Raw genomic sequence first — 27,845 nt, 5'->3', positions numbered from 1 at the left:
AGCTAAAAACAACTTAAAACAATGCATAGGATGACCACTATCGTAGTTCTTTGAGAGGAGTTGGTTTTGAACCTATCCACTTTTGTGTGAGCTATTGTTCAAGTGCAGTGCACGATATTGCCAGGCTATCCGTGGCACTGTTAACCCCCTTTAGGCATGATTTCAGCTCATTCTATTCTGGTTACAAGTGCCCCACTCCCACATTGATCTTCTGATCTTCCAACCAATTTCTATATGTTGGTTTAGGCCTCAGTGTCCCTCAATTTGCGAACAATGAATGCCCAATCTAGGGCCAAAATGGTCGTTGCTTCCACTTGATTATTGGTTCCAATACCAATGCTACCCACAGATGCGGTTGTCCGAGTCATGTACAATGCATTTAACAATGCGTCACCAATTTGCTGCCCATCAAAGTCACAACTTGAATGTCCTCTAGGTGGGTTTGATTTGAATATCTCTGTTTTCTTTTCAGTATCTGTTTTAATAATCTACATTAAAAAAAAAAAAAAATTCCACGTTCAAAATCTACATGGCAGAATATTGGTGATGAATGCTCTCTTATGTAGCTGTCGTTTACCTTCTTGAACCGATCAAATCCTTGACCTCTCTCAAGTCTGAGCATGAGTACAAAACCTTAAGAGACAAACACATGAATAAAGCAAGTGTTCAGTCTTTTTGGGATATCCCCATTTTTGCTACAGGTGAAAAGAATAGCAGTTGCAAGAAGCCGTAACATCCGGTAGCTTTCTCTGTTTCTCTTTATTTTTTGATAAATTGGCAGAGTAAGTCTTTTGGCAGTCAAACAAAAAACAAAAAAAGGAATAAAGAAAGGGAAATGATCCCCCGACATTGTTTCGGTTTCCAGTTATGCAAACGCAATTGTGCTGCTCCAAAGTCTTGAAGAATGAGCAAAATATCCAAGTGAATGAATGAATCGATGTCTGTGTGGTGCATCCATCACCGCTCTTGCTCGTTAACTTCTACCTGCAGTTTTTGTGTCTCTCACAAAAGGATTCAATCCTATCAAGTGCCTCTTCCAATATTTCTGGAGGAGCTCCAAAATGTATCCTTACCCAATCTTTCAACCCCAGAATGGAACCTGGCACATGGCACAGTCACTCAAACTTTCAGCAATTAATGGGGAACTTGAGAATTCGGGAGTTCTATATTTGGAACAAAAATACGGAAAAGATCAATACCTAAACTCCATAAGAAAAAGATGATACGTAGAGAGCTAGTTAGCACAACACTTGTTACATTAACCAAATACTTGAACAAATAAGATATATCTACAATAAAAACCACAATCTCTCTTGAGGGGTCATGTCAAACATCTGCTAAAAAATAGTCAAAACTTGTTACATCTAAACTTTGGAAGATTTATCAGATTTCGTCTCATTTTGGAGATCACTGTTCTCTCTTGAGGGAACTATTTGCATAAATAGCCTGTGTACCATAGAACTGTAGCATACACAAAAGGACATCACAATTCATCATCATCGATATAGTTGACATGAACCTTAGTTTTGTTTGTTGGATGAGGGAAATATGTGATGGAACTAAATTTAATCTCCACTGTTCATCACGATGGACACCTGACTGTGTACGCCATGGCATACAGAACCCTGCTATCCTGTACTTTCTTCTAAAAAATGTTTGGAGATCCACAAAAAGAAGTATTTCTGACCTGGTAGGACTAGGACCGACTCCTCCTTCATGAGCTCTGTTGCAAATTCTACGTCATCATTCACATTTGAGAGAAGCGAAATTTGGACCTTGACCTGCGATATGCCAAAAGAAGCATCAACTATAAGTTGCTTGGTTTCACAGAGGAGATGGTGAAATATTGGAAAGGAGAAACCGCCATTACAAACCATGATAAACATCGATCCCCTTGGTTTGGAAGGGCAATATAGAGCTTTGATACGCTCAATTCCTGAGTAGCAAGCATCAGCACATGACCCCAGCAAACTGATCATGTTCTCATGGAAATGTTGGTTTGAGTCTGATAATATGCTAGGAAGTGCAGCCTGATTGAATTGAGACCTTTCTTATACCTTTGTAAAGCACCCTAAAGTACATAAATACATATACACACACATACATATATGGACTCATTTTTTTTTTTTTGAGACAGTCATATATACACATATATTAAAGTCATTCTCGGAAAATGATTAGGACCATTCCGTCTCTGGTTATGGCATTTGTTTGAAGCATCGTAACATAGAGGAAAAAGTTTATATAAGTGCGAGGCTCTAAACAATAAAATTAAAGTGCACCTCAAAAATTCATTAGAAGAGGTTGTTTTAATGCTCAAAATTTCACAAATTGATCGGCTCAACTTCAAGATGTACGGATATGACAAAAAAATGAATAGTAAATATTTGGTAATGTATTTATGGACAGTCAATTTTCAAGATTTTCAAGTGTTCATAGATCTTCTCGATCTACACAACTTTTTAAACTTTAAATTTTATAATTAAAATAAAAATAAATTTTCAGACCATCACAAAGATTTCCAGTATTGAAGCAACATCTTTCGACGCTATTTGAAGACGCACCTTACTTTGATGGTTCAGAGCCTCGGCCTTATAGAAACAACATACCAACATGACTATAAAAGACGGTAGAAGTTCAACCTGTATGAAGGAGGAAGGTCCAGGAATTACGTTCATGAGCTTCTCAATGTCTTCTTTGATCTGCAAGTTCAAAGTTCTCAAAATAAAGAAGGGCCCCACTATAAACTGATACATACTGCAACGCCACTATGAGAGTTCCGATAAAAAGAAGCTTGTCTGGCATAGGCAAGCATAGATCCGAACCAATTCAGACATGATAGATTCTCTCTCTCTCTCCAGAATGAAGATTACCCGAGTTTGCTTGAGAGATCCTTGGGGTTTAGAGAGGGCTATCCAACCTAGTCGCCATCCAGGGACAAGGAAACGTTTGGATAGGCCTCCAATAGTTATTATGGGAGTGATGGAAGCAAATGAGACCATAGGTACAAACTCACTTCCTCCGAATACGATATGCCCATATATTTCATCGGAAACCACAGGAACCTTCAATTTTCCTGCTACTTCTGCAATCTACATCATTCATGTCATGTAAGAATAGAGAATCTAAGTATGAGCAGCAACACAAGTCTTACATGGAACTTAAACGTAACAGATTGAGAGTTTTTATTCACATTTGAAAGCCAAACATATGGTACAAGGAATACCATGAAAATAGAATCAAGAATTAGCGAACCATAGGAGTATCGCAAGCGCGACAGGGAAACACGTTGTGCCAAATAGCTAACCAGCCTGAGCGCAAACTAAGAGCCCAAGTGATGGAACTGAGATAAAGGCTGAACCTTGTCTTAGATTGAGCACGCAATAATGTACGAGAAATTAGAAATACAATGAATTGACCCTCCTGGTTACCTACATTTGCTGGTTCCAATTCTAAACTTCAAATGACATTAATTTTTTTTCCAGAGAATCAATTTTGTAAGCTCTCATTATTTGCAATTATTGATTCAGTTCCCTGGAACATGGCTAGTCAGGATCCATCTAAAACAGCTAGAAATTGAACCTGGTCCAAGATTTAATTATAGACTCATGTTCCTCATATTGAAGTCTCAGGGCTATAAGAAATAATATATAGTTAAGTTTGGTCTACTTTTCTATCTTGTGAAAAGAGATCCTATTTCCATATTGATCTTTCAGTCCCAAAATCTCTCCCAATGCTTCTAAGAAGTTTAAAACCTTGCAGCATCGAAATGTTCCCAAAAGGTTGACTATCTCGGAGCTCCATGTGGGCTTTGGAAGTGGGGGATGGCAATGTGCAACAGAAGAAGCTCAAATCTTAATTACTTTGTTACTTAGAAAAGTGCTCAGCCATCTTCATTCAAATTTACTAATTCATGTTGTGAATGGGCCAGGCTGTTTGAATGTGTGATGAGTTAGAACTACTTGTTGGCTCTCTAGGCGAGTCACAATGCAGTGGAAACACAGAATTAATCGTAAGAATGGACAAAGATTTGAGAGATTATACACCACTTAAAGGTTGATGACTTTTTATGTGAATTTCTTTCTCTTCATCCCAGCTCGTACTTCTTTTGAAAACTGAGAGATAACCTTAGCAATTTTAGCCGGTCTTGTGATTACTAGAACCAAAAATACCATATATAGCATAAATCCTAAGACTTAAGGCACGGATTACCGGAGAGTTCCTTGCATAGAACCCAAGGGATAGCTTTTTTCCCCCTCGTTATAGATAGATGATTGTCCCTTTTGGGGGGTGAGAGAGTGAGAAGAAAGGAACGTCACATGTGGGGCTCAAGAAGGAGAGAGGGGCACGGGTGCCTATTTGAGTTGAGAATCGCATCCCCCTTTCTGTCCCTTGGATAGCTTTAGTCTAAGTGAACCAATCTAAATAAACAACTTGGATAGCTTTAGTCTAAGTCATGTCTAAAACTATTTTATTTATAAATCATCTTGTGAAATGAAAATTGGGATATACCCACTCCTAAAGAAATGCCATTTTTATTTTATTTGTTTAAAATGAAGTATCCATTTTTCTTTCATATCTAGTAAAACTGCTAGGGATTCTCTTAAGAATCTCCATCTTTCTTCTGTTTCAACCTTTCCCTTTTTCCCTTTTTTTCATCTTGCTGTGTGTGTAAGGTGCATTTGTATATCTAACTTACATTGTTTTTCTATTGTTTTGGGAAGATTTAGTAGTCAATATCTTCATAATAGGCTTCACTACCATATAAAACAGTGCACCGATAATGTATATAAGGAGTCTCATTATGCATAGCTATTTTTTTATTGCATCATCGTAAAGAGTTCTATTATAATAATCCCTGTTTTCTATTAATTGATTGTTGCATTCAAAGGCATCATACTTAGCTTACAAAGAATAGGATGTGTAACCGTAAAAACTCTATTACGAGCCAATTATCCGCCAATAATTGGCATGGGTCTATGATTATTTTGTTTATTATATGTTTTATTTAATGATAGTTATTATATAATTATTATATTTCTTTTATTTGAGTCTATAACTTTCTTCGTCACTGATAGTATGCATTATAGTCTATCTTAGTTTAGATTTTGTATGTAATTGATATTTTGTAGTATTTGCCGAAGTAAAAGTATTTGGTTATAAAAAAAAAATTCAATTTTCTTGTTAGTTTGTTGTACTTTTTTTTTTTGTCTCGATGTTTTGATGTATTTATTACAATTGTTAGTGGTTCGTACTACCTTTGTCCTGATAAAAAGCTTGATCAACAAAAAGAGTCCATTCTGTTTGATAATATGAAATGGAAATTATAAAAAATTTCAAGTCTCAACACACACACATACATACACTTATATATTGTATGGATGTGTCATGTCTAAATGTTACTTTTTAGAGTTTATATTTCTCATCTGTCATGTATGCCAAACATATGTATGTCTAGTGTATAATATAAAAATTTAAGAGATCATGTTCATTGTTTTATTGGTTAGACCTCCCAGGCGGTAATCTCAAAGTCGGTAGATCGAATCACTTAGTTTTTAGTAATGTTCAAAAACTTACTTGGGATGTATACTATAACTATGGTTTTCACTGACTCCCCCGGTTAAGACCTACTTGAGATGATTTTTCATTTGAAATTTTGGAACGACCTGAAAATCACTAGATGATTATTCTCAAAAGAAAAAAAAAAATTGAAATTAGAGTTTTCAAACACTTAAATTTTACCTTCTGAAAATTGGACGGTCTCTTATTCAATCTGAGACATTATTTTTTCTCAGGTACGTAGCGAGTGCAGTTAGGAAATTGTTTTATTGAGGTTAACCTATCAATTGAAGAGGTTATATTCCCAAAATTTAGGATCCAAAAATTAACCCTAGTTGGGGTTTTCCTGATGGACTAAATGGATAGTATATTTATGAGGTCACACCTTAAAAACCATATGATATACATGCCACATCATACAATACATATCAAAAATATAAGTGTTTCATAATAACTAAAAAAGCTGGCCGATTTATGAATTAAGTAATATTATGTATTTAAAAGGCACGGTTTGTATAAGGTATCAATAGTAAAAGTAAGACGCACCTCAAAGCTTTGTCGAAAGATGTAATTTTGGTATAAATTTTTTTTTCAGATGGGTTGGAAATCTATTCTGTCCTTTAAGTATGGGAGTTAAAACCTCAAAGGTAATGTAGATTGATCAGATCTATAAATATTTGGAAATCTTGAAAAACATCTTCAAAATGGACGATCCGTATAATATGTTACAAGATGTACTATTCTAAGGTCTTGAAACCTTTTCCCTTCTATGTACATAGATCTCGAGGTCGAGATGATCAATTGGGAGGGTTTTACAGCATAAAAGCAACCTTTTTTTGATGGGTTTTTGAAACATATCTTCCTTTTACACTATAAGGTTGATGCTTTATATAAACTTTTCCCGCGTTAAAAACTACAAACTAAATGAACCCACCAATTCAGCCCAAGAACTAGAATGTTTTTTTGGGCTATTCCTGATCTAGATAGTCGATTATTGATCCGAATAGGTAAATTTTGATGCACTTCTTTTAACCAAACCAATACTTGTATAGATAGATAATAAATCAGAGAACATGTGTTTTATTGGGTTTATGCAATGTTACGATATTCAGGCTGTTCAATAGAAAGATAACGTAAGGTCCCATGAAAGGTAGGTGATTTTGAGGGTGTGACAACTGAGAGCATGGGTGTTTCTCTTGCTTTAAGATGACAAAATATGTCAAGGAAATATAGCACATTCTTTGGAAGGGAACATTAAGAATACCTTGGTTTAAAGATGAGATTTTTCTACAAGACAACAGTATTTACTATAATTCCAATAGCACTCCACTTCGTGCCAAAGAGAAATGAATGAGTAGTTTCTTTTGTTATATTTAATTATAATGGCAGCAAATTCTGTTCGTTAAGAATTTTTGGGTTGCTTGGATTAAGGTTTTGTTGGAACTTTCCTGTAAAAAATTCCTTTGGGAAAAAGAAAAGATACACAAAGGTTAAGAAAACCACAATGAACAAATAAAAGATAAGGTAAATCAGTCTGGTTTCCCCAATATCTTTAGTTTATGTGAATTTACATTTGGGAAAAGTTTATATAAGGTTGCAATCTTAAAATGTAGTTGCAATCTTAAAATGTAGAATCACAGATGCACCTCAAAAATCTATTGGAAATGCTGTTTTAATGTTGAAAAAACCCTCTAATCGATCATCTCGACATCAAGATGTATGTATATGAAAAAAAAAAAATTTTTTTTGAGTCCTGGAAATAGTGTATCTTGCAACATATTATATAAATTGTCCATTTTCAAGATTTTCATATATTTATAAATCTACTTGATTTTAACTATTTTTTGAATTTAAAAATTTCTAATTAGGTACGAAAATAGATTTTAAGATAATACTAAGAATTTTTTATAACAAAATGACATGTTATGATATAATTTGGGGTGCGCTTTAATTGGATTGTTTAAGGTTGCAACCATATAGAAACCGCACCTTTTACATTTTATTGTAGTGTAGTACTTTGATTAGAGCATATTGTGCATCTACTCTCTCAAGCAAAAAGATAGGAGAGGATATCTTGAATTTGGGAATCCACTCTAGATTACTCGATGAGTATATTTTAAGGAAAAAAATAGATTTTAAGTTCAACACATAGTTTTGACCAAATTTATATATGCGGTAGTTCGGTGGGGGATGGAGTTCTCTACCCATAGTAAGAATGAAACTTAAGATGTCATGTTGTGGTGGGCAACCACCTTGACCACTTAGCCATGGACCCATTCCTAGGAGGGAGTAAGTATAGGATTTGCACTTAGAAAAGCATATAATATTTTTGCCTTAGATCATATATGTTATTCAAATGCAAAATACTAAATTATATTTATATTTAGCGAAAAAATTATATATCCACATGGAAGCATATGGTCTATTCATTGGTTAAATTTTATTAAGGTGTATTTCTAGGACCTCGAAATTTGGGGATGTAACCTTAACCTAGCTACCGATTCTAAGTAAATAAATAAATAAATCAATCAAGGACGCTTTATATGTGTTGATACAAGTGGCGCCATAAGACTGAATAAAACATCCATTTTATTATTATTATTATTTATAAATATACTTATATGGTAATTTTGAAATGGATTCTCAAATTTTTGGACCTGGAAAAAAGAAGTTCTTCTTTCTTAGGAAGTGGAATGTTATTTATTGCAAAGTTTAAAGAATTTCTAAGGACCTATACTTGATAACTTGTTGGAATATTAAATGAGTTCTTGCTTTTGATAATATATATATATATATATATATATATATATATATATATGTCATTTTTTATTATATATAATATATATTTATTATAGTATATATAGTATAATAATAGTTATATTATACAAAGTATATTAATAAAATAAATATAAATATAAATATATAATATCATATATGATATTTATATATTCTATATAATATCATAAATATTTTTATATATATTCATTTATATGTATATTTATATTATATATTTACATTTATGTTATTAATATATATTTGTATTATATATAATATAATAAATATATAATATAATATAATGTAATCTCATATAATATAATACAATATATTTTATATTAATAGTATATGTCATATATATTATATATAATATAATATAATATAGTATAGTATAATATAATATACTATATAATAATGTATGTATAATATAATACATAATAATATCATAATATACTATATAAAAGCAAATCCCAATTATTTGGAAAAAGACTATGATGATGATGTATTATATTATACTAATGTATATTATCTAATGTTATATAATGTAGTATAATACAAAATAATATATTATTTATATAAAACGGTATTTATAAATTATATTAAATATTATTCACATATTTAATAATAGTGAATAGTGATCACCAAGAGTAGTAACCGGCAATAAAGTTTAGAGAGTTTGGGTTCCCAGGGTGCCCTCAGGAATTTAAACTTTCCCATTTTAAAAGAGAAAGGGAACTTTGTGGTAACGTTTTGGTTCTTTTCACTGTATCAGTTCTCGCGTAGCCAAACACAGAACTACTACAGTTATTAGGAACCTTATCTATCTGTATCAGTTCTCGTGCAGCCAAACACGGAACTGCTACAGTTATTCGGAACCTTATCTATCTGAACCCAAACGTTCTTGCAAACAAATACGCCTTAAGTGTCCTCGTGTTCATTTATTGACATATAAAAAAAAAAGAAGTCAAATTATGATGTGCCCCATGGATAAATGCTTCCTTGTGCAAGAACCCATCAAGGAGCATCGTTAGATTCACAAAAAATTCCTTAGCTTAATGACCAAAGTTAAAATAAAATAAAATAAAAAAATAAAAAAATAAAAAGAAAAATTATGTTTGTTTTAAAAAATTAATGTCCTTTGTATAAATGGAGATTGCTGAAGTTTTGGAAGGTTAGATCTAAGTATTTAAAAACTCAAAATTCAACTTTTCTTTTTCGAAAATGTTCATTTGGTGGACCCCAAAACTTTATATTTGGTAGACCCCAAAACTTTAGATTGAAAAGATATTCCTAAATAGGCGTTTTACCACGGGATCAGAGGTATGATGTGCTCATGTCCACTATAAAGGCCCAAAGAAATTGGAGGAGGGAATTATGGAGAACCAATGAATTATTCAAAGCACTGTATTAAAACATCATGATTTTCAATCCGGATCACTGATTTGGATGGGAATCAGTTTGAACCGATCCGGTTTTGAACGGTGTGGGTCTTGGCTTGGTTGGCCCTAAAACCCCCTTGTGCATCTAGCTATCTATCTAATCTTGTCTAAAGTCCCCTCAAAGTCCTCTACCCATAGACCCATATTTTAATTTTTAGTTTATATCATTTACTTTTTAATATTTGTTGGATCACCTATTCAGATGGATCCAAATTATCAATCCAATGACCCACCATGTACCCAACCCATCGATCTGCACCGATCCGGGTTTTAAAATGCCTCTTCAAAGGACAATCTGATGACTATTTATAAGGCTTAAAAAAAAGAGTTCCTATGGCGTACTCCGCATACGATATGCCTACTCCCTTAAGTGAAAGAGGTACATAGAGAAAATTGTTTTATAGCTTAAATTTTGGTATCCACCTATTAGAATATGCAGAGAACTCTCTGTACATTGATCGTATTATAGAATATACAAAATCCTGTATAAATATACGACCAGTAAAAATTAATGATAGATACCAACAATTATGGATAGATACCACCTAATCTTATTATAATCAGTTCAAGATACATATCATCTAATCTTATCATAATCAAGAGATACCTACCATACAAGGTCACTTAATCTTATCAAGAGATATATACCTACACAGATACATGTACTAATATGTATCCATACCATACTAACATATATCCATATTAATATATATCAGTACTAACACCCCCCTCAAACTCAAGATGTTTTAAGAGAGAGCAGCTAGAATTTGAATACTAAGTTGCATAAATGAGCAGTTGGAACTTTAGGTGCACAACTTTAGATTGCCTGATCACCAAGTGTAGTTGCATCTTCGAGTTGGAACTCAGATAAGATCCAAGATAGATCAGCAGGCAAAACATGATAGGCTCGAGCAATGACATGTCAATATTAGAGTAGGCTCGAGCAATCAAACAGAAAAGTTTTAGATTTTCACTGAAGACATAAAAGCCTATTCTCAACTATCTCGACTGCTTTTATGTCTTCAGTGAAAATCTAAAACTTTTCTGTTTGATTGCTCGAGCCTACTCTAATATTGACATGTCATTGCTCGAGCCTATCATGTTTTGCCTGCTGATCTATCTTGGATCTTATCTGAGTTCCAACTCGAAGATGCAACTACACTTGGTGATCAGGCAATCTAAAGTTGTGCACCTAAAGTTCCAACTGCTCATGTCTGTTCTGCTCATTTGAGGTGCGAATAGGCTAGGCAAAGAGGCTACGACAACCTCAGATTTGAGGTGCGTGCTAAAATATGAGGTTAAAGAGTCTATGGCTCTGATACCATGATACAATATCAGAATATGCAAAGAACTCTCTGTACATTGATCATATTAAAGAATATACAAGACACTGTATAAATATACGGCCAATAATAGTTAAGGATAAATACCGACTGTTATGGATAGATACCACCCAATCTTCTCATAATCAAGAGGTAACTATCCATACAAGGATATCTAATCTTATCAAGAGATATATACCTATACAGATATGTATCAGTACCATACTAACATGTATCCATATTGATATATATCAATACTAACACCTAAGACTAATAGTGATTATTTAAAAAAAAAAAATTTAAATTATGGGATTATATATTATGAGACCATTTACTTTTGGTACAAGGTCATAATCATTTTTTGCCATTGAATGTAAAATTAGAAAGATTGAAGTGTCGTAACATTTGAAAAAAATTATTTTGGGCTGTGTGCCTAATTAATGAAACATCTTCAATCACCTAATTTCACATCTAACGGTCAATAATGATAATGACATCCTTGTATCAAAAGTAAATGGTGTCAATGTATACATTTCCTTAAATCATAAAAATGGTAGATGTATGATGAGTTTTGTTCCGTGCAAGGTTTGAAAAAATGGATAGGTGACCCGGATCGCCCATTCCGAAAACCGGGTCAGATCGGCGGATAGGCATTAGTTTTTTTAAAAAAAATTACTATTTTTTTTAAAATCTCTTTTTTTTAGGTTTTTTTTTTAAAAATAGCGTTATTGCATTATAGTTTTTTTTTTTTTTTATTGAAAATACATAAATATTGAGAACATGTCTCATATCTAGATGTTTGTTATGCATTATATTCATTTTATAGCCAAAATAAAATTTAAAATGCAACTTATTGCAATAGAATGGATAATTTCGACTCAAATTATAGTGAAAAAGAAATGAGGTCTATAATAGTTTCGGCCTTTTGATTTAATTGAGAGAAAACAATGATATGATCATCACAAATAAATGAATCTAATGTGTAATAATTAATATAGACAAAATATAGAATTTAAAACCATAAATTTACAATCATATTTAATAAAATTAAAAATAAATAAATAAATTAAAATAACTAAATAAATTCATTCTTGTAATGTGAAAATATTGATAAAACAACCTGAAAATAGATTATGCAGTGGTATGAGCTAGTGTTGTTTTTTTCTTTTAAAATATTAGGTAAGCTAGTACTTTTTTTTTAAAAAAATGTTCAATAAAGTAGTATTAGTATTATTTTTTATTGTTTTATTATCCTATGAGCTAATACCATTTTTTTTCTTATTCCAAATGAGCTAATATTCTAATATTAATCTCGTGAGCTAGTACACTATTAGGTAGAGTTTATTCACTAGTCACTAGTAGCTTATAGAAACAACACCCACACTTGTATAGAAATAGCTTATATAATGGGATATGTAAGAGCCAATTGAGGTTATGTTGGAACACAATCGCAAGGTGGAACTCAAAGAAAGATCTAATATGAGAAATTTCAGGGATGTGAATGAAACGGCGTATCCAAATGAAGAGCATCTTATTCAATAGAAGAGATAAAGAAGAATTGTCTCATATCGAAGAAATATGGGAGTGAAAAGCAATATAAAACGACTTAAATATTGGTGTTTGGTATCAACACGGGATGGGGACACCAAGCTTGCGTGTTTTGTTTGATGAAGGCAAGTTAACATGTGAAAAAATAAAAAATTGTCCCGCATCGAAGAAATATGGGAGTGAATGAAAAGCACTAGAAAACGACTTAAAACGTTGATGTTTGGTATCAGCACGCGATGGGGATGCCAAGCTTGCATGTTTTGTTTGGTGAAGGCAAGTGAACATGTGGGAAGTCAAGGGCCACATGTTTGACAATGAAGGCAACTCAATATGTGGGGAATTCAAGGGCCACGTGTTTGACAATGAAGGCAACTCAACATGTGAATAGCTTATTGTTGGATCACCACGAACTACATATTTAAAAAATTGAAAAACATATGAACCAGTTGAAGCATTTGGTTCTCTTTGACAGAATTAGTACGAACTGCTCTCAACCTGTCGGTAATATTCCAAGGGCAAGCTTTATATGCTTTTCCTATTAAATAAAACTTGTATATTTTTCCGTATCCAACCGTCCTGAATGGATGGTTGAGATGGTTCCATTCACAGTGTCACATTTTTATACTATTTTATTTTTAATTATTTTTTTATAAAGTATTTTGACATCAAATTTTACGCATCCACTCTCTTAAACTCACACCAGTAAAAAATGTAGAACAATATTTTTAATAAAATAAAATAACCAAAATATCCCCGAAAGTTTCAAGGGATATTTTGGTTATTATATTTTATCAAAAAATTCTTTTTAATATTTTTTTAGGTGCCCCCCATGGCGATAATGACACGTACCAAATTTCATATTTATATAATTTTAAAAAAAGAACTATGGTTATTATATGTTATGGAAAAATCATTTTAATAATTGTTTTAGGTGCCTCCCATTGCGATGATGGTGCGGACCAAATTTCATAGTCATAATTTAAAAAAAAACTAAAAATAAAATACTCTGAAGCGTCGGATTTAGATGAAATATTGACTAGCTCACTTGATCTAAATTTGAACGATTGGATGGGAGAAGTATATATCTTGTATGCAATAGAAGTATAGAAACCTCTAACTAAGGATTTCATATCTATTTTGCTTTTTTCCATTTGATGGCAACATTCTTTTTTATGAGTTTGTATCATCATGATGATGATGTCGTGAAAAGTGTAAAGAGAGAGATGGGGAGAGAGAGATGGTGTAGAGGCACCTGTTGGAGGTGATAGCGAGAGTAAACTGCACCACAGGGATTATTGGGGTTGATGACAACGATGGCGAGCGTGTTATCATCTGCAATATGCCTCACCCCATCCAGATCAACCTCCCAATTGGATTGTGGGAGTAAATGGTAGAACCTGGGCTCAATGTTGTTTAGTGCACAGAAGTTTTGATAGAGCAAAAATCCTGGCTTTGGCATCAATATGTTGTAGGGTCCTCGTTTACCTCTGCCTAATGCAGCGAGGCAAATCTCAATGGCCTGAGATCCCCCAACCGTCATGTAAACGTCCTCTTCTACAAGCCCTAGTCCTTTCGGTACCCCCTCTGACAAATACTCTGCAACTGCCCTGCATAAACAATGATTATAGATCCTCTAGATAGATGAGATTTTGGTAATTAACAAGCACTGTAAATGGACTCAGCCGTAATTAACAACCACTCTAATGGACTCGGCCGATTTACTTGGCCTCGTTGAGTTGTCTAGAGTACAAAGGAGCTCATAACCCAAATGTTTTTAAGGTTCTCGTGACCAAAAAAAAAAAAAAAAAAAAAAAGGAAAAAAGAAAAGAAAAGAAGAAGAATTGCCAAAACCTAGATTTCTCTATCATACATATCTTTTTTTTCCTGATTGAAGCTCTCCGAATCCCCTACAAAATCCCTACATTTATCTTTAGTTTTCTTGCTCAAATGCGAGCATTGCGATGGTTAAATAGAGGGACATCTGATGAACCTGTAAATTCCGCCAAATCCTAAATTTCTCTTATTTCTCAATTATTCTTTCTGATTTTTATTCTTGTTGAAGTTCTGCGAATCCCTTACAAGAGCATCACATTGATATTTAAATTTCTTGCTTAAATCCTAGCAGTTTGATGGCTAAACAGATGCACCTCTGACAAAACCTATAAAATCCCCCAAAACCTAGATATTTATCATTTTTTTAGTTATTTTTTCTATTATTTTTATTGTTGTTGAAGCTCTTCTAATCCCCTACAAAATTCCCTAAATTGATCTTCTAATTTCTAACTCAAATCCAAGCATTTTGGAGCTCGACGGCACACCTTTGACAAACATGTAAAATGGATTTATCAAATTATTGTAATTTTTTTTAAAAAAAAGTGGTTCAAAATTGGATTTTTCAAAATCAAGGCACTTTTAGTGAATAAACAAATATTAATATTAGTAAGATATTTTGTATAAAAAATTAATAATATGACTCATATATACACATTCGTCCCCCTTTTAAAGTTCATTTTAAAGATGAATTTTTTATCTATATTTTTTAGGGAGTCATGCTTTAGGCTACAAAATTAAAATATAAAATGTACAATTTTGGGTTTTTTTTTTTGTTTTTTTGCACCGTCGATGTATCATTTTGGTTGGGTTCACTATTCCCAACATTCATCTCAACGATAAACGAGCCCGGTGACTCACGTAACATTTTTCTTAGTAATATTTGTATATATACGCACATGTGCGTACCGCTACAGTAAACGTTCAATGGTTCAGATCGAATCTAGGCCGATCTGATGGTCACAGTTGTTTGAGAATGTTTTAATTTTAATTGTTTTTCTACAAATTGGAATGATCTGAAATTTAGAGCATGTGTACATCTTAGTGAGACGCACCTAATAAAAATATATAAAAATAATAATTCTTAAAAACACAATTGACCAAAATAACCTTGAACCTTTTGGGGGCATTTTGGTCAATTTATTTCATGTAAAATATTTTTTTGATATTTTTTGTAGATTCGGCTATTTTTTATAAATATACATGCTAAATTTTAGATCATTCTGATTTGTAAAAAAAATAAAAAATAAAACATTATCAGACATCCATGATCGTCAGATCGGCCCAGATTTGATCTGAGCCGTTTAGTGTTTACTATAGTGGTACATGAATCGGCATGTTATAGCATCTTCATATATATATATATATATAAGGTGTAGTTGGCATACTGATCCATATGTAGTTGTAGAGGTAAGGTGTACCTTCAAATTTTATCAGGGTATGCAATTTTGATGTAAAATGTTCTTATGATTATCTCAAAATCTATTTTTATATCTAATTATAAAATTTTAAATTTCAAAAATGGTTAAAATCAAGTAGATATGAAAATCTTAAAAATGGACGGTGTAGATAATATGTTGTAAAATGCATTATTTCTAAGACTTAAAATCTTTTTATTTTTCATGGTCATACATCTTGATGTCGCGATGATCAATCAAAGGGTTTTTCAACATTAAAACTACCTTTTCCGATAGATTTTTGAGGTGCATCCCTAGTTCTACAATATAAGGTTGCATCCTTATATAAACTTTTTCCATATATATATAGGACCGGTTTTTTTATGTGGTCAAGCCCACATATGTAGAAATACGGACCTCTTGATAAATCTATTTTTGAGATGGATTTTTTGACTTAATTTTTAAGGACATGTAATTTCTAGCATGGAGATCATGAATATGAAAAAATAAAGGGATAAATTTTAAAAACTAAAAATAATAATTTTAGAAAGAAAACATTTGGACTGTTAATTTCCATCTTTTAGATAGAACACCTAGTTGCATCCATCTTTAAGATGGATGCTTTACACTTTTGGATACGGTCCAGCCCGCATGAAACAATTTTCCATTAGTAAACGGGGTTCCCAAAAAAATTGACACCCATCCCCAAGCCTCTCAGCAATACGCAGGGCTCCTTACCATTCCACCACTTTTAGTCCATCGATCATGCTCTCATTTGTATATAATATAAGCTTATTTGTTTTTTTTTAATTGCAGATGATTGGGTGAGGCACTTGATGTATCTATATAAAGTACTGTTAAAGGGATATAGAAATAGATAAAAGTAGTGAAAAAAATGTAGTGACTATGGTTCCAATTTTTTTTTTTTTTTTTTTGGAAGTTAACAAGTGGCCTATTGTCTGGCTTAAGAAATGGCACTTGATAGCGCAAAACAATAGAATAAGATTCATATCGACCCCACCCCAAAGGTCGGGGTAAGGGGCTTAGATGATGATGATTATGTAGAAAGAGACCTTCTTGCATCTGCAATACCAAAAGATGGGGCATAAGTGTTGTATTTGCCACTGGTTAGGGATTTCACAACAGCTTCCGCCACATTCTGGCCCACTCTGAAGCAGGGGTAGGTTGCCGGATCTCCGAGTCCGAGAGGAATGACTTGCTTCTTCGGGTTCTTGTTCAATGTGAGCTTCGCAAGCATCGCCCTTATGCTACTCCTACTACTTTCATCTTCCTCTTCATTTCCCAACCCATTAGAGACTGCAACCTGCATTCATGAAAATTGAGAGAGAGAGAAGGATGATGAAGGTTTAACTGTGAAATCAAAAACGAAAGAGTGAGAAATGTTTGAATAGAGAACCTCAGTAGTCTTCGTTGCAGTGGCCATGGATGACTGAATTGAGAGACGAAAAGGTGTTGATTGGTTGGTCTATTGTAGTTCCAAAAAGAGTACAGTGGCCATGGTTGATTGAATGGAGGGAAAGAAAGGTGTCGATTTATTTGTTTTTTGTAGTTCACAAAAAATGGTCCGGTGTGTGCGCGTTGTTGGAATACAGTTGTAATTACATCTTGTTTACCACTTAATTTCAACTCTGCCATTGTTTTTCTGAAATGGCGAAAATACCCTTTAGCCCACATTGCTAGGTTACGCTCTAGCAATGGCCCGGCCCGGGCATAATAAAAAAAAAGGGCTTGGGCCGGGAATTGTGACTCAAAGGCCGGGCTAGGTTCAGCGTTGGCCCAGTAGGGGTAGAAATGGACATGGACCCTAAGGGTAGACCCGACTTGGGTCTGGGTATGGGTTAAAAAATTGGGCTCGACTGGTCAAGTCCAGGTCCAAATCTTTGACCCGAATACTATTTGGGTCCAAGTCCAAATCCAGCTCCAAATTTAGGTCCCATGATATATTTTTTGGTTCCAATTTATGGAATATATTTAAATATAGTTAAATATATAGATATTTTAATTTTTGGGTTGGGTTCGATCGGGTCCGATCAACCCGTTGCCACCCCTATGGTCCAGTTCGGCCCAGCCTAACCCCCCTTTATTTATTTTTTTTGAAATTTATTTTAAGCTGGGCTTGGGCCTGCCCTATGGGACGAGGGGGCCGAGGCTGGGCTAACCCGTTGCCACCCATATCAAACATATTATTATGGGGCTTTTCACCATTTTCGGGAGATCCAATATGAAATAGATAGTGAAAGTACATTACCCAAGTTATATATATATATATATATATATATATATATATATGGGGAAAAGATGAGATTAGCCCATTAGCTCATATGAACATATGAGCCCAACGTCTCAGATTGAATCTGGGCCAATCTGACGATTATAGATGTCTGGTAGTATTTGAATTTTAGTTTTTTTTTATAAAAATTAAAATTACTTGAAATTTTAAGCATGTGTTTATAAAAAAGAGGTGAATCTTTGAAAAATATTAAAAAAATATTTTACATGAAAAACATTGACCAAAATACCCTCAAAATAATTCAGGGGGTATTTTGGTTATTTTATTTTTTACGGATAATTGTTTTTATATTTTTATTAGGTGCGCCTTGATGAGAAGAACCCACACCTAAAATTTCATATGATTTGGATTTGTATATATAAAAAAAAATTCAAGCACTACCGAACATTTGTGATCGTCAGATCGTCCCAGATTCAATTTGGGTCGTTGGGCTCATATGTTCATATGAGCTAGTGGGCTAATCACATCTTTACTATCCACACACACACATATATATATATATATATATATATATATATAAGCATCTCAGTAAAATGGTGAGATATCTTCAATATGGATCCCACAACCATAGTTCCCAAACGCATACCTCCACAAAAACCTATATATAACCCCAGTCCAAGTGGACATAATACGGCCAATACGTCCTTTGACTTCCCCACATATTTGAGAAATATGCTACAAACAAACCCTAATGCCTCCAAAGAAACCCTTGAATAACAAATGAAGGAAATCTTTGCAGAAGCAGGAAGAAAGCCGGTCTCATCAGATGAGACCGTACAATCATCACCAGCTCATAACAATAGATACTTTCCCCTAAAGGAAACGGACCCCGAAGAAGAAGATGATCTAGATGAATGCAGCCAAAGACCATGACCAGTTGCTGCCAAGATTATGACCGACAAGAGTCACCAATATACGACAAGCCACTACTGTTCCAAGATGCCATCCACTGACATAAACGACAAGCCAATACTATTCCAGGATGCCATTACTGTGCCCACCGACATAAAACGACAAAGTTGCCAACATTGTAGCAACATGTGATGCCAAAAGACTTACTATTCCCCGATGCTCTTTTGTCCACTTCCGCCGACAAAGACAAAAAACTTTTTGCTTTTCTTTTTGGTTTTTGTTTTCTTCCTCCTACAGCATCTTTCTTTACGTCTCGTCTTCTTTTCGCCTTTTGTCTTGACCTTACCCTTTCTTGCTTCTTTCGCAAGGAAGAAATCTCCTCTCGCCTATATAAGGCCTTCCCCTTCCCCAAAGAAGGTAGGTCGCTCAGGAGCTCCTTCTCAAAAGTTCTCTTCTCTTCTGATCTCTCTTAGAAGTTCTCTCTCTTTCTCTCTCTCTCTCAAAAGTTACTCTTATGTCTTCTACCTGCTCCATCTAGTGTAACAGCTATCCTGACCACATAGCTCACGAATACCAGATCACAAAATTTACCTTAAATTCTAGGTTCTATCTTCTCTTTCTTCTAAATATTCCTAGCATGTGTGGTTGTAATCTTCACTCTCTCGCTTCATATTGCCCTCAACACTGGAAACTCTTTTCCAGTTATTGCATATGTACGCAGTAAGTTTGTATGTAAGTTTCTTTTAATTTACTTTTACAGTTTTTTACTTTTACAGTTTGTTTTTATTTTGTCTGTTTGTATACAGTTTGTATAAGTGTATTTTTACAATCTTCTTTCAAGTGTACTACTCTGTACAAATTGATGTATAAATAAGAGTGTAATGCTATCTGATGCAATTCAAAATAGTATTTAGTATCAAAATAGGCAATCACAACCACACACAGTGGTTAGTAATAGATATATCAGTCATACCCTTCATTTGCATACTCCTATTCTGTCTCAATTATTATAAAATTTTACAAGAAATAGTAAAATATAATAGCTTAATATATACATACTTATTGTAAACAATATCAAAAGTTTTCACTGTAGATGCGGACGCGTTTTGGTATCAGAGCCAAACAGTGAAAATAGTAAACTGTTAAGGGTTAAAAGTTACAGTATTACTGTAGAAACCTAACTAAATTTACATCTAATAAAGTTGGTCTGAGAGTTAAGGCAAGAGACGAAAAGAAAAGTTTAGGCAAAGTACCCGCCAAGGCCAGGAAGAGCCGCTTAGGGGAACACGCTGGACCCTTGATCGTCCAGATTGTCGTTATCCGCAACCTACAGATGGCAAATTGAATTAGGAATCTTAAAGGTAATACATCAACTCAATCTCAAACCTTAAGAGTTAAAAAAAAGGAAGAGATCATCATAAATGATATTGAACATCATATACAAAATCGGAATATTCCTAAAGTACCGATAAACGATATTTATCAAAAAGGAACATTCAAATTCAAATTAGGTTATGCTATAAAAACAGTAGAAGAAAGTCTATCAGTATTTCAAAACCAAGAAGACTTTCAACTATTATCAAGAAAAATTATTGAAAAACATAAAGAAAATAATTATAAATATATACGCATTGGATTAATGCAAATAGCCATTAAACCATTAACTCGTATAGGGTTAAACACCTTAGTGCTTGTATACCTAAGAGATACAAGACACAATAAGTTTTCGGACTCACTCCTAGACATGGTTGAATCCAGTCTATGTAGTGGACCTATTTATTTTAATTGTTTTCCAAATTTTTCTGTTCCATTAACAGATCCAAATATACTAGATATATTAACTATAAATTTGAAAACTCATAGATTTAATATGACGCATGGTACTCAAATATTAGAATTAGTATATAGAATTTATTATAAAGTAATGAATACTCTCTGTCCTAATATTATGCAAACCAATAAGAAGGATCAAACTATATTATTCCAAACTAATATAGAAAAATCAAATACGATTATACCTAAAACCATTACTTGGTCCGACATTATTCTACCTCAATCATGGGCATTGCAAAATGCAAACCAGCCCAGGGAAGTACCTGTGAATAATATTCTCAATCAAATAATAGAACATCAAGATGGAAATATTGAAATAAAATTTCAACAGCCTATAGTACAGAATGATATAGATATTAATAGGAAAAGAAATAAAAAACCATTAGTACCTGCTAGAAAATCTTGTCATACCACTCCCGATGTTATAATACTTCCTTCTCCATCAATACCTACAACATCTTCAGACTACCAATTACAAGGAGTCAAACGAACAGCTGATCACGTAGTCATTCCCACGTATACATCTGAACCTGACATAGCTGAATTTCTAATACTTACATTACAAGTGGAAGATGATATAAATATTGATGCATATATGGAAGAATATTTAGCTGCTAAATTAGCAAGAAAAAAGAAAAAAATAGATATTGCCTATATGCAATAAGATTATTTTGCTCCAGAAAATCAAGGTATTAGAGAATGGTATCTTAAAACATTCCAACCTAAGTTAGTAGAATTATTCCATAAAAAATATAATAAATTCTTGAAAAAAGAAAGAGAAACAAAAGGATTTTTTATATGGTTACAAGAAGTATGTACTCAATATAAGTTTAACATTCCTCAATTCAATACTATTCAAACAATAGAAGAGAAAACATACATCAGTACGGATGGTACTACTACTGCTAGTACACACCCTCCTGAGAAAAGTATAATACTAAAGGGTGTAATAACCTCATTAAGCAAAGGGGAACCACCACAATCCCTATATGATATTATTGCAACACCATATAAAGTTCTACCAAAAGAAATAGGTAAAAAGCAAGAACTAATACCTCACATAGTAGAACAAAATAATTATACCAATTTATATATGCAATCTTTAGGAAAACAAGCAGAGCGTATAGAAAGATTAGTTACTCCCCAAACTAAGGGAATAACTCCTTCTATTTCTAAAGCAGTTTTGTTCAAACCTCCTCCAGAACTTAATAAAACTAAATTTCATATAGGAGAAGATAATAAAACATTAATGGACCAGTTAATATCAAAATTAGCCCAATTAGATATAAAATGAATTCCTTCTCCCAAACTTAGTATTCATATACCAATACTCAGTATTTCTGTACCTTTACCTACTATCCCAGAATCTTCAGATAGAGGAAAAACAAAAATTCCAAAGCATGAGACTATGATGCTCCAAAAAGAGGTACCAGTTATAGAAGATACCATACAAAACCAAGAATTTGCTTTTATGGATACTTCACCCACTGATTTAAATAGGATAGCATATGGTAAAACATGGAAACCAACCACAGCTTTACCATACTATAAGAGACCTACACCTGTTGACGTACAACTTGAAGAGGATGCCATACAATTGGCCGTTTCTTATTCAGGAAGATCAATAGTCATCTGGACAATAGATGGTTTATCAGAACTAAAAATATTAGATGTCATGAGACATATGACAAATGTTTGCTTCAGCAAACAAAATGGCAGGCAATCCAGACCAAGTGGTTGCCAAAGCAATAGTGAACGGATTCACTGGCTGGTTAAGAGGCTGGTGGAATTTCGATGTTGATGATGAAACCAAAAGTAGAATCCTCCAATACAAGACAATGAACCACTAGAAATGAACAAAATCAAGAAATATATTATACTGAAAGTGATGCAGTAAACACCTTAATATATACTATTACGCTACATTTCGTAGGAAGTACAACCCTATTAGCAGCAAGATCAGAAGATCTGCTGTCCAACCTTCGTTGTCCAACTTTATCTTATTATAAATGGGATAAGGATGTCTTTTTCTCAATATTACTTATACGAGAAGATTGTCAGTTAGACCATTGGAAAGAAAAATTTATTGCTGGTCTACCATACCTATTTGCAGAAAAAGTCAAAGAGAGACTAAGAAAGAAACATAATGGAGTTATCATATACTCTGCATATACACTTGGGGAATTATCAGCAGAAATATGTGCTGAAGGATTAGCCTTATGTACTGATCTTAAACTCAAAAGACAACTTGATAAACAACAAATTACCAAGCATAAAGAACTTGGTGATTTTTGTGAACAATTTGGTTATCATTTAGATAGAAAAACTAATAAACCTGAAAAGTTATATAAGAAAAAGAAAAAATACAAGAAAGAAAAATATAGATCAGATAAAATACATAAAAAATATAAAAAATCTAAACAAAAATTTATAAAAAAGTTTTCTCCAAATACTAAACATAAAAAGAAACCTTCAGTATGTTATAAATGTGCAAATGGTGGCCATTACAAACACCAATGCAAATTAAAAAAGAAAATAGAAGCATTACACCTAGATGAATCAATCAAATCAAAATTATATAATATAATCAATTATGATACAAACTCCTTAGATTCTACTGAATCACTTATAAAGTAATGAATACTCTCTATCCTAATATAATGCAAACCGATAAGAAGGATCAAACTATATTATTCCAAACTAATATAGAAAAATCAAATACGATTATACTTAAAACCTTTACTTGGTCCGACATTATTCTACCTCAATCATGGGCAATGCAAAATGCAAACCAGCCCAGGGAAGTACCTGTGAACAATATTCCCAAACAAATAATAGAACATCAAGATGGAACTATTGAAATAAAATTTCAACAGCCTATAGTATAGGATGATATAGATATTAATAGGAAAAGAAATAATAAACCATTAGTATGTGCAAGAAAATCTTGTCATACCACTCCCGAAGTTATAATACTTCCTTCTCCATCAATACCTACAACAGCTTCATATTTCTAATTACAATGAGTCAAACGAACAGCTGATCACGTAGTCATTCCCACGTATATAATTGAACCTGACATAGCTAAATTTCAAATACTTACATTACAAGTGGAAAATGATATAAAAATTGATGCATATATGGAAGAATATTTAGCAGCTAAATTAGCTAGAAAAAAGAGAAAAATAGATAATGCCTATATACAACAAGATTATCTTTCTTCAGAAAATCAAGGTATTAGAGAATGATATATTAAAACATTCCAACCTAGGTTAGTAGAATTATTCCATAAAAAATATAATAAATTCTTAAAAAAAGAAAGAGAAACAAAATGATTTTTAATATGGTTACAAGAAGTATGTACTCAATATAAGATTAACATTCCTCAATTCAATACTATTCAAACAATAGAAGAGAAAACATACATCAGTACGGATGATACTACTACTGCTAGTACACACCCCCCTGAGAAAAGTATAATACTAAATGGTGTAATAACCCCATTAAGCAAAGGAGAACCACCACAATCCCTATATGATATTATTGCAACACCATATAAAGTTCTACCAAAAGAAATAGGTAAAATGCAAGAACTAATACCTCACATAGTAGAACAAAACAATTATACCAATTTATATATGCAATCTTTAGGAAAACAAGCATAGCGTAAGAAAGATTAGTTACTCCCCAAACTAAGGGAATAACTCCTTCTATTTCTAAAGCAGTTTTGTTCAAACCTCCTTCAAAACTTAATAAAACTAAATTTCATATAGGAAAAGATAATAAAACATTAATGGACCAGTTAATATCTAAATTAGCCGAATTAGATAGAAATAGAATTCCTTCTCCCAAACTTAGTATTCCTATACCAATACCCAGTATTTCTGTACCTTTACCAACTATCCCAGAATCTTCAGATAGATGAAAAACAAAAATTCCAGAGCATGAGACTATGATGCTCCAAGAAGAGGAACCAGTTATAGAAGATACCATACAAAACCAAGAATATGCCTTTATAGATACTTCACCCACTGATTTAAATAGGATAGCATATCGTAAAACATGGAAACCAATCACAGCTTTACCATACTATAAGAGACCTACACCTGTTGACGTACAACTCGAGGAGGATGCCATACAACAGGCTGTTTTCTATTCAAAAAGATAAAAAATCAACTGGACAATAGATGGTTTATTAGAACTAAAAATATTAGACGTCATGAGACATATGACAAATGTTTGCTTCAGCAAACAAAATGGCAGGCAATCCAGATCAAGAGGTTGCCAAAGCAATAGTGAATGGATTCACTGGCTGGTTAAGAAGTTGGTGGGATTTCTATGTTGATGATAAAACCAAAAACAGAATCCTCACCAATACAAGACAATGGACAGCCATAATGAACAAAATCAAGAAATAATTTATACTGAAAGTGATACAGTAAATACCTTAATATATACTATTACGCTACATTTCGTAGGAAGTACTACCCTATTAGTAGCAAGATCAGAAGATCTGCTGTCCAACCTTCGCTGTCCTACTTTATCCTATTATAAATGGGAAAAGGATGTCTTTTTCTCAAGATTACTTATACGAGAAGATTGTCAATTAGACCATTGGAATGAAAAATTTATTGCTGGTCTACCATACCTATTTGCAGAAAAAGTCAAAGAGAGACTAAGAAAGAAACGTAATGGAGTTATCATATACTCTGCATATACACTTGGAGAATTATCAGCAGAAATATGTGCTGAAGGATTAGCCTTATGTACTGATCTTAAACTCAAAAGACAACTTGATAAACAACAAATTACCACGCGTAAAGAACTTGGTGATTTTTGTGAATAATTTGGGGATCATTTAGGAAGAAAAAATAGTAAACCTGAAAGTTATATAAGAAAAAGAAGAAACACAAGAAAGAAAAATATAGATAAGATAAAATACATAAAAAATATAAAAAATCTAAACAAAAATTTATAAAAAAGTTTTCTCCAAATACTAAATATAAAAAAAAAATTCCAGTATATTATAAATGTGGAAAAGTTGGCCATTACAAACATCAATGCAAATTAAAAAAGAAAATAGAAGCATTACACCTAGATGAATCAATCAAATAAAAATTATATAATAGAATCAATTATGATACAACCTCCTCAAATTCTACTGAATCACTTATAAAGTAATGAATACTCTCTGTCCTAATATTATGCAAACCGATAAGAAGGATCAAACTATATTATTCCAAACTAATATAGAAAAATCAACTACGATTATACCTAAAACCATTACTTGGTCCGACATTATTCTACCTTAATCATGGGCATTGCAAAATGCAAACCAGCCCAGGGAAGTACCTGTGAATAATATTCCCAATCAAATAATAGAACATCAGAATGGAAATATTGAAATAAAATTTCAACAGCCTATAGTACAGGATGATATAGATATTAATAGGAAAAGAAATAAAAAGCCATTAGTACCTGCTAGAAAATCTTGTCATACCACTCCCGATGTTATAATACTTCGTTCTCCATCAATACCTACAACATCTTCAGACTTCCAATTACAAGGAGTTAAACGAACAGCTGATCACGTAGTCATTCCCACGTATACATCTGAACTGGACATAGCTGAATTTCTAATACTTACATTACAAGTGGAAGATGATATAAATATTGATACATATATGGAAGAATATTTAGCTACTAAATTAGCAAGAAAAAAGAGAAAAATAGATATTGCCTATATGCAACAAGATTATCTTTCTCCAGAAAATCAAGGTATTAGAGAATGGTATCTTAAAACAATCCAACCTAGGTTAGTAGAATTATTCCATAAAAAATATAATAAATTCTTGAAAAAGGAAAGAGAAACAAAATGATTTTTTATATGGTTACAAGAAGTATGTACTCAATATAAGATTAACATTCCTCATTTAAATACTCTTCAAACAATAGAAGAGAAAACATACGTCAGTACGGATGGTACTACTACTGCTAGTACACACCCTCCTGAGAAAAGTATAATACTAAATGGTGTAATAACCCCATTAAGCAAAGGAGAACCACCACAATCCCAATATGATATTATTGCAACACCATATAAAGTTCTACCAAAAGAAATAGGTAAAATGCGAGAACTAATACCTCACATAGTAGAACAAAACAATTATACCAATTTATATATGCAATCTTTAGGAAAACAAACATAGCGTATAGAAAGAATAGTTACTCCCCAAACTAAGGGAATAACTCCTTCTATTTCTAAAGCAGTTTTGTTCAAACCTCCTCCAGAACTTAATAAAACTAAATTTCATATAGGAGAAGATAATAAAACATTAATGAACCAGCTAATATCTACATTAGCCCAATTAGATATAAAAGGAATTCCTTCTCCCAAACTTAGCATTCATATACCAATACTCGGTATTTTTGTACCTTTACCTACTATCCTAGAATCTTCAGATAGAGGAAAACAAAAATTCCAAAGCATGAGACTATGATGCTCCAAGAAGAGGAACCAGTTATAGAAGATACCATACAAAACCAAGAATCTGCTTTTATGGATACTTCACCCACTGATTTAAATAAGATAGCATATGGTAAAACATGAAAACCAATCACAGCTTTACCATACTATAAGAGACCTACACCCGTTGACGTACAACTCGAAGAGGATGCCATACAACAAGCTGTTTCCTATTGAGGAAGATCAATAGTCAACTGGACTTTAGATGGTTTATCAGAATTAAAAATATTAGACGTCATGAGACATATGACAAATGTTTGCTTCAGCAAACAAAATGGCAGGCAATCCAGACCAAGAGGTTGCCAAAGCAATAGTGAATAGATTCACTGGCTGGTTAAGAGGCTGGTGGGATTTCTATGTTGATGATGAAACCAAAAACAGAATCCTCACTAATACAAGACAATGGACTGCCAGAAATGAATAAAATCAAGAAATATTTTATACTGAAAGTGA

At 33.0% G+C, this 27,845-nt stretch overlaps 1 protein-coding gene and 1 long non-coding RNA gene across 9 annotated transcripts; both read right to left on the bottom strand.

Annotated features, from left to right (window-relative positions):
- Positions 1-540: 540 nt before the first annotated feature.
- Positions 541-17,487, bottom strand: LOC18425344 (nicotianamine aminotransferase 1). 8 transcript variants are annotated; one of them, XR_016054362.1, is made up of 8 exons: positions 17,288-17,487; positions 16,944-17,194; positions 13,896-14,250; positions 2,874-3,092; positions 2,643-2,702; positions 1,875-2,057; positions 1,688-1,781; positions 541-1,099 (listed from the first exon to the last, which is right to left on the bottom strand). XR_016054362.1 is itself a non-coding variant. In XM_011631014.3 (8 exons), the coding sequence occupies exons 1-8, from the start codon at positions 17,312-17,314 to the stop codon at positions 981-983; spliced, it is 1,359 nt and encodes a 452-aa protein (XP_011629316.1). In that variant the 5' UTR covers positions 17,315-17,487; the 3' UTR covers positions 541-980. The 8 variants fall into 8 exon arrangements, 6 of the variants coding, with proteins under 6 accessions (XP_011629316.1, XP_006829967.1, XP_020517645.1 ...); XM_011631014.3 differs by having other exon boundaries at positions 1,875-2,030; positions 2,565-2,702; XM_006829904.4 differs by having other exon boundaries at positions 1,875-2,030.
- Positions 17,488-20,994: 3,507 nt separating this feature from the next.
- Positions 20,995-21,404, bottom strand: LOC148782402 (uncharacterized). Its single transcript, XR_016054361.1, has 2 exons — positions 21,256-21,404; positions 20,995-21,129 (listed from the first exon to the last, which is right to left on the bottom strand). It is a non-coding gene; the product is annotated as an uncharacterized LOC148782402 (long non-coding RNA).
- Between the last annotated feature and the right edge of the window lie 6,441 nt (positions 21,405-27,845).

This window comes from Amborella trichopoda, chromosome 4 (assembly GCF_054954075.1).
Source record: "Amborella trichopoda isolate Santa Cruz 75 chromosome 4, AtrichopodaSantaCruz75HAP2 v2.0, whole genome shotgun sequence".
Lineage (NCBI taxonomy): Eukaryota > Viridiplantae > Streptophyta > Magnoliopsida > Amborellales > Amborellaceae > Amborella > Amborella trichopoda.
The sequence above is the reverse complement of the archived record's forward strand: the minus strand, read 5'-3'. Positions and strand labels throughout refer to the sequence as shown.